Source organism: Mixophyes fleayi, chromosome 3, assembly GCF_038048845.1.
Source record: "Mixophyes fleayi isolate aMixFle1 chromosome 3, aMixFle1.hap1, whole genome shotgun sequence".
NCBI lineage: Eukaryota > Metazoa > Chordata > Amphibia > Anura > Limnodynastidae > Mixophyes > Mixophyes fleayi.
Genome location: NC_134404.1, coordinates 31517376 through 31526268, shown reverse-complemented (window position 1 = coordinate 31526268; position 8893 = coordinate 31517376). Strand labels below are relative to the sequence as shown.

Sequence of the window (8893 nt, the reverse complement as noted above, 5' to 3'; positions counted from 1 at the left end):
CTCATACGTTCTTTAATCATTCAACAGTCAATGTGCAAAGGGCGTTAGAGATGTAAACCAAGAATTAATTTTGATAATCTTTAACCAAATTGCTGCGTCTCAATTGTTCTGAACAATAGGGTCTCTTATCTGGCTTGCGATCTGTACAAATGATTTTCGTTCATAGGGCGGGTATAAAAAGTAAGCTGAAAGGAAGACACGGGCGCTGCTATATGTACAGGGTGTGAGCGATCATGAATTGGCTGAAGGTGGTGGGAGCTGTCCTGGGGGCTTTGCTGATATTAGCCAGCGGTCTCTTGATTGGCCGTTTTGGTATTAAAAGTAATACTGTACCAAAATGGGCGAAGGACATTGCTAAAGATCTTGATGAAGAATTTATTCAGCAGTTTATGTCCGAGGTGGATAACAAGAAGATTGAAGACAATTTGAGGTGAGAATGATTAGCCCATAGGCTAACGTAACTCTAAAGGTCAGTAAACTTGGACTACAAGTTGAATGATGACGGGGAAAGGTATCTTTTACTGTTCATGTATACATATGTAAAATCTATTTTATCTTAACAGGCCTGTCAGTATTTACCAGTGGATTTCCTTTCATATGTAGCCAAGTGTAACTGTGATAGCTGTTATTTTGGGCTCTTAGTGGCTCCTTGGATAGGGTCTCTCAATATACTATTAAAAGTGAGCTATAACTTATATCTAAGTGTGGTCTTATGTCCGCACCTATATTCATATGCAACACAGAACCCCGTTCATCAGCATAGTAGCACCAGGGCCGGATTAAGGGAATGGAGGCCCCTGGGCTAAGGGGGCCTCCATTCCCCCGTGAGGGCCACCCCCCCTGTGATCTGAGCCGCCCCCTCTGGTGAGCCGAGCCGCTCCCCCCGGCACTTACCTCCTTCTCCTTCCCCGGCACGCTGTATGCTCTTTACTGAGGAGATCACCACAGTAAATATGTGCAAAATATATAAGGGTTATTTACGTAGGACAGAAAATAGGGACCCCCGCTGCTTTATGTGTGGTACTTGTCCACCTAGTAAATAGCAAAGTGCTCTCCAACTGCACGGACTATCGCTGGGAAATTAATCTGTGCCTAATTTTTGCGGGTTTGCAGACCAACCTGACAGTGCGCAAGTTGTAGAATTTTCTGTCTTTATCACAAAACATTGCGCGGTTTAGCTTTTTTTTATGTCTTAAATTAATCACGATAGAGAGGTGACAACTGCATCGTGTCTCTGACATGTCACATTTGGGTGTTTGAAGCTTTTTATTGCTTGAGGTACCTAAAATGTGCTGTACTGCGTCTGGAAGGCACAGAATGCTTCCCATTATAAGTATAGGAGAAGTCCTGCGGGCTGCGGGAAGATTAAGGCTAAGCGCCCTCCAGTGGCGGAACTCTGCATTGCTATTGCATAATTTTGGGTAGCAGTGTAGCTGTAAGCCCCTGGGCCCCCTCTTTGCTCTGAAAAGAGCAGATTCCACAGCACCTGTGCCTCTCAGAATAGGAATCTGCAATTTTCAAAGCAGCAGAGTGGTACCCTTGTGGATAGGGGGGAAGGGGGGGGGGGGGGGGCGAGTTGATGTGGCTGCAAGCAGCCGTGGTAGTTCCACCACTTGCGCCCTCCCACAAAATAGAGAATGCACCTTTAAAAGCGCCCTATCTGCTCCTTTACATCATTTAAACATTGAGATATTGATTTCGTAAGAAGGGGGCCCAATCTGCCCAGCATCATCCATTGGCTGGTGCAAGTATTACACCCCTGCAGATGTCACATTCTAGGCTCATAGATCAATCTACTTCCTTATAAAACCGGGTGCAGTGGCACAAAAGAAGAACATTTACTTTGTGGTTTGCACTTTTGCCTTGTGTACATGACCCTTTATATTATATATATATATATATATATATATATATATATATTAGAGATGAGCGGGCTCGGATTACGCTAATCCGAGCCCACCCGAACAGTGCGGATCCGAACGGGATCCGAGCACTGTTCGGATATTTCCGGCGGGCAAAAAATTGAAAACGAGGCTCTGTCGTCCAAGTCTCGCGTCGAATCTCGCGAGGGGTGGGAGGGAGGGCCCAGAACAATTCCATCTTGTACCTCTTTTTTTGGCATTATGTGCTCAAGCTACCTCGGTGCAACCTTTTGGCCTAAAAACAATATTGTGAGGTGTTCAGAATAGACTGGGAATTAGTGGAAATGATTTTTATTGAATGTTATTGAGGTTAATAATAGCGTAGGAGTGAAAAAAAAACCCCACAAAACTGGTTTTTAGCACTTTTTATGTTTTTTTCAAATTAAATCTGAATCCAAAACCTTAAATCCGAACCAAAACCTTTCGTCGGGTGTTTTGCGAAACAAATCCGAACCCAAAACCTCAAGCAAATCCCAATCCAAAACACAAAACACAAAACACAACAAAAGTGGCCGGTGCACATCCCTAATATATATATATATATTATATATAGGTAATATTTTGAGTGTTTTTAATTAAAGTATGTGAATGTGCTGTTTTGTATGATTCCATGTAACCGCTTTTCTGCAGAGTCCTCACCATAAAGCCTCATGTGGCGACGACGGCAGCGGACGAGGAGTTGGTGCAGCTTATGCTGTCTCGCTGGAGGGACCCAAACAGTGGCCTAGATGAGGCTAAGGAAGAGCGATATAATGTGTTCCTGTCATTTCCTGATGATAAGAATCCAAACACTGTCAGAGTTTGTAAGTGTAACAGCCATTATATATCATGGTAGCCATGTAAGTAAAATATTGAAACTAGAGATGGGAGTAGTTGGGTCAAATTTCATGCAAATCAAATATTACACCGGACCGGGTCGCTCTGTGAAGTTCCAGCCATACATATGAGTTCTGCTTTTGCCCATAGTTGCCTACTCTCCCGGAATGTCCGGGAGACTCCCGAAGTTTTGGGAGTTCTCCCGGACTCCCGAGAGAGCAGGCAAAAATCCCGGATCCAGAAGTTGCCGCTGCTGAAGATGGCAGGGGCTAAACGCGCCCTCGTGGCCCCGCCCCCTGGTGCGATTGGCTAAAATGGCCTCAGATTGACGGGCGGGGGCTAACGGCGCACCACTCGTGACCACGCTCCCTCGACGGACCCCCTCCCGGACAGCTGCCTCTAAAAGTAGGCAAGTATGCTTTTGCCTCATCTTTCCGCAGAATGACATTCCGCGCTGTATCCGTAAAGTCGGCATCCTGCATTTGCCAGAATTTATAGTCTATAGAGCTAGGGTGACAGTGTCAATACATTCTGCTATGTTGGAGAATTCCAGGCAGATCTAAATGGAATCCCTCCGCAGAACACGGGTCAACCTTTCTTGTACATGCAAAGTTCCAGTATTAAATGCGGAATGAGGGAAACATTCTGTAGAACACTTTAAATGATCTAAATCTATTACGATTTGATTGGACCATTAAATAAATGTGTATGTTTACCTGAGTTGCATTCACTGGGAACAGTCACATTGACATTTAAACTCATGATAGCTTCCAATATACTGAAAATAGTAGTTTTTCTATTTTCAAAGCATTGAAGATTAATGTGCGGTGTGATGTGAACAGGAAGAAGAAACTGTTGTAGGGAGCAATGTTCCCTGTGACTGCTTTATTTTATCTTCTGTCTTTGTCTATTCTGTCTTAGGTTGTGTGCACTGAGGGAATATGCATACATATATTCCATAGACATGGAATATATGGTTTAACATGTCCAATTAAGGCTTCTTACACTTAGATATGATCCAAAATGTAAGAAAACTATTGAACTCTACTACTCAATCTCCAAAACGCAATGAAATTACGAGGCAGCAGGTTTAATGGACATTTTACTTGTACAATACAGACATGGTTATACAAACTAAGTCAGCACTATCAGGGAATGAGTGGAAAGTGGGGACTGATTTGAATGTGGGAATGTGGACACAGAGTGCAATAGTTTTGGGGACTGAGTGAGATGGTTGTGGGGACTGAGTGAGATGGATGTGGCGACTGAGTTAGATGGAATTTGGGGACTGAGTTAGATGGTTGTGGGGACTGAGTGAGATGGATGTGGGGACTGAGTGAGATGGATGTGGGGACTGAGTGAGATGGATGTGGGGACTGAGTGAGATGGTTGTGGGGACTGAGTGAGATGGATGTGGGGACTGAGTGAGCTGGATGTGGGGACTGAGTGAGCTGGATGTGAGGACTGAGTGAGATGGATGTGCGGACTGAGTGAGATGGATGTGGGGACTGGGTGAAATGGTTGTGGGGACTGAGTGAGATGGTTGTGGGGACTGAGTGAGATGGATGTGGGGACTGAGTGAGATGGATGTGGGGACTGAGTGAGATGGATGTGGGGACTGAGTGAGATGGATGTGGGGACTGAGTGAGATGGATGTGGGGACTGAGTGAGATGGATGTGGGGACTGAGTGAGATGGATGTGGGGACTACATTTTTTTGTGCTACATAGCTGCTCAGACCTTCAGTTTCATAGTTTGCATGTGTCTATTCCAGGGAAAACACAAATCTGAATTAGCAGCTCCACCATTTCAGCATTATCATAATAGTGCTGAATCTGCAGCTAACCACAGGATGTGATGGCATACTATGTCTGTATTACACAAAGAACATGCTGTTACGATTTAAATGCCTTAGTCAGTATTTGCACAGGCTTACCTAGGGCGCGGAGTCTAACGGCCTTCCGGTCTTCACCAAGAACCACCGCAAGGTAGTGTGGTCTTTGCTGCCGAAGAACCGCAGGTCGCGGTCCCCAGGTTAGCCTACTGACGTAAGGGAGAAGGTTCTAAGTGATGGATAGTCAGACAGGCAATATGACAAGTGATGTAAGTACAGGCACTAACCATGAATTTCAGGGTTTGAAGGTCTGGAGCAGTAAGCGGTAGATGCACGGAGTTAATGAGTGCGTAGCAGGAGATGGGTCCAGGAACACAGCCGGGTCGGTACACAGGAGATATCAGGTATACGGTGCCAGAGGGAAATCCAGAGAGTAGTTGATAACACAGCCGGGTCGGTACACAGGAGATATCAGGTATACGGTGCCAGAGGGAAATCCAGAGAGTAGTTGATAACACAGCCGGGTCGGTACACAGGGAAGACAGTCCAATACGTGGTGCCAGGAATAAGCCAAAGAATAGTCAGGTCACAGCCAGGTTGGTACACAGGAGTAGGAGGAATAAAGGAGTACACAGGGAGCAGGTTCACAGGAGTCAGGAACACAGGAACTGTTAGCCAGGAACAGGAAACACATTGCTCTGACACAGATAGCGTGTCAGAGCAGGAATAAGTAGTTTTTGAATTCCCCGCCCAGAGTCACATGACCCCTGCTGCGAGAATCCGGAAGTGCAGCGGTGCCATCAGGGAGAGCGCTCCCCGCTGAAGATGACAAGCTGCCAGACCCGACAGCGCAGCGGAGCGGGGAACAGGTAAGATCCTAACACATGCCCATTTAACCTTCTGCCTTAATGGTTGTAATTTCATTGCTTTTTGAGACTTGATTGGTAGAGTTTTAATAATTTCCTTACATTTTAGATCCTGTGTAAGTGTAAGAAACCTTAATTGAACATGTTAAAGGGGAAGTGTTTTTTTGTCTTTGGAATTCAATAACGTTCACTACCGCGCCCACTAAAGGGCTCCTTCTTATTCAGGTGTTTGGGGTACCGTGCTATTCCCTATGGGTCAGGCACCCCACTTTTAGCATCTACTGCTGAGTTAACTTGAATTGCAGCGGTACCACTAACACTGAATGTCACACCTTCAATATTAATAAATCAATTCTTAGGTAAATCACATAACATTAACATCATCTAAAACATTTGGTGCACCAATATTACCCCTGGTAACATTACCATATTTTCCACTCAGTCCTGGGCTGACCTGTGCACAGTAATTTGGTAATATTCCAAAGTCCTGCAGAGGTTTCCATCAAGGGTTAATTATTAAAGTAGAAAGCAGGGCTGTTGCTCATTTCAGCCACAAGATGGCGCTGTTCTCTCAACAGTCAATGAATCTCTATCAGCACATGTGCTCTGCAACAGGATATAGTGTCCAGATATCAGCACACACACAGGATATAGCTGAAACGACCGTCTTAATTGTTCCCTGCAGCCTGTGTAAAGGTATGATCTGGGGGAAAAGCTCTCACAATCCTTCCTTGTACAAGAATGCAATGTCAGTTTTGGATAGATTCATCACTCTTCCCTCTGACACTGGGGTGTGTGCAGTACACTGCAGGCTAGGGTTTTACCTTGAGACGGTTCTGCAGTTAGTGGAGACTGTCTTTGGCACTCCGCTGCGTGTCCCCAGCTGTTCTCCGTCCGCTTTGCTGGCAATGTCACAGTTCTGGCAGCAGCTTATCTTCTCTCTGCTCGGCTGCACGTCCTCCCCCTTGTTCCTTCTACCATGCTGCTCTCTCTTACTCCTCCTTCCTGCACATCCTCTTCCTGTTACTCCCCCAGCCAATCAGGGCCTTCATCCTCCTCCCGTCAATCACTCCTGGGCACAAGTTTTCAGGAGCACAATTAACCCCTTGTAGCCCTGCATTTTAAAAGCTGTTATGCACTCCTCTGTGCTGTTCAACAGGGCTTTGGGGTAACACACTGTACACTAAGTTATACTTTCCCAACACACAGAAGGGAGGTGTCAGTTTGCAACAAAGGCAGTAGAGAAAAATAGCAAGATTTTCAACTCTTAATTTTTCCAACTGTAATTTTTTTATTTATTTGTTCTGATTTGGTATGCAGCACCCAGAGACAGTTCTCAATTTACATACCAAATTGCAGCACAATATCTCTGATACTTTATGAGATCTAGCCAGGGCCGGACTGGGACTAAAAATCAGCCCTGGCATTTAAGGTACACAGGCCCACCTCAGTTCCAGCAGGAATGAAAATATGTGCCGCCGCGTAGCGGTGGCGCTGAACACGGCGTGACCTCATTGTGTTGTGGGTGTGGCCAACATGGGGCATTGATACATACATTATAATAATACATTACATTTAGCATTTTAGACAAATACACAGGCCCTACTGTTAGAAGCACACAGCGTTGCCTTCACAAGCAGTACGTTGTGAAGCGGGACATACCTCCCAACTGTCCTTGCAGTCGGACCAAATCCTGACTAAGGGAGACAGTCATCCAAATTCAGGACTGCCCTACCAGATTCAGGACAGTTGGCAGACTGTCCTGCTCTCTCCTACCTGTCTTGGTCACTTTCACCACTTGTAGCAGATGGTTTCTTTAGCTCAGTTCATTCTTGTCTCGAACCTGGAATATTGGATGCCCTATTTTGAAAAAAAAAATGGGTACATGAGATTTAGAAAACTCCAACCAGCCCCAATGTTAAAACAATAGCACTCACGTTTTATAATTAGGCCTCCCTCCAGTCCCCACAATAATAATATTCACATTAATTAAGTAGACCAATTTCCCTCCAACCAGCCCCAACATAAAATTAACAGTATACCCATTTACTCAAGACATATTTCCCTCCCTCCAAACAGTCCCAGCAATAAATTAAATAGCATTAAAATGTAATAAATATAGCCATTTTCCACAACCAATCCCGACAATAAATAATTTATATTCACATTCAATAAATAGCCCTTCTCCCCAAAATCAGCCCCATATTCAATTGATAGCCCTAAACCACCCCAGCATTAAATTAAAGGTTCTTTCACCTCACCTTAAATAATTAGCCCCCACCTACACTCCACCATTAAATAGCCTACCTCCCACACTATATTAAGATCCTCCCTTCTCTCACATATTATATTAAAATACTGCGCGCACGCACACACATGCTATATTTAAAATACTGCGCTCGCGCACACTATATGAACATGGCCAAACACGCACGTACACTATAGCAACATGGGGCCACACATGCACAAAATTAGCCCCACAGCCACACTGTTAGCCCCACTGGTTGTTAGCCCCACTGTCTGGTTGTTAGCCCCACTGTCTGGTTGTTAGCCCCACTGTCTGGTTGTTAGCCCCACTGTTTTTCCTCCACTGTTTGTTAGCCCCACTGTTTATTTGTTAGCACCACTGTTTGTTAGCCCCACTGTTTGTTTGTTAGCCCCACTGTTTGTTTGTTAGCCCCACTGTTTTTCCTCCACTGTTTGTTTGTTAGCCCCACTGTTTGTTTGTTAGCCCCACTGTTTGTTTGTTTGTTAGCCCCACTGTTTGTTTGTTTGTTAGCCCCACTGTTTGTTTGTTTGTTAGCCCCACTGTTTGTTTGTTAGCCCCACTGTTTTTCCTCCACTGTTTGTTTGTTAGCCCCACTGTTTTTCCTCCACTGTTTGTTTGTTTGCCCCAGTTTGCCAGCCCCACTGTTTGCCACACTATTACTTACTTACACACACAGACACTTACCTTTTTACATCCAGCAGCAGCAGCACCCTGCGCGCTGGTCAGCCAACGGAGAATCAATGACTGCCGACTATGCAGTAATCACATGGGACGGCGCCTGTGGCGTGGTGCCGTCCCATGTGATTACTCACATAGTCGCCAGTCACTGACTCTCCGTCCGCCGAGCAGCGCGCAGGGTGCTGCTGCTCGGCGGACATGCGGACCGGCCCTTCTGGCCATCGGCCCTTCTGGCATTTGCCAGAAGTGCCAGATGGCCAGTCCGGCCCTGGATCTAGCCCCTCAAACACCAAGCCCACCCATCACAGAATGAACATGGTAGAATGCAGTTTTTTAAACTCATCCATAGTATAAGGGTCCTTATAATAAGCCATGACTGAGATCAGATTATTTAGCCTAAAACATGTATAACATTACATCTGGGGCAAATTTATCAAACTGCGGGTTTGAAAAAGTGGAGATGTTGCCTATAGCAGATTCTAGCTGTCCTTTTGTAGAATATACTGAAT

The 8893-nt window shown here is 45.3% G+C and overlaps 1 protein-coding gene across 1 annotated transcript in view; it reads left to right on the top strand.

The window, feature by feature from the left end:
• Positions 1 to 233: 233 nt before the first annotated feature.
• The window catches only part of LOC142143096 (aminopeptidase NAALADL1-like), a 45599-nt gene continuing 36939 nt past the window's right edge, over positions 234 to 8893 (top strand). The window contains exons 1-2 of the mRNA XM_075200809.1: positions 234 to 430; positions 2553 to 2725. Coding sequence (XP_075056910.1) covers positions 234 to 430; positions 2553 to 2725 — 370 coding nt within the window. The remainder of the gene's footprint in view (positions 431 to 2552; positions 2726 to 8893) is intronic.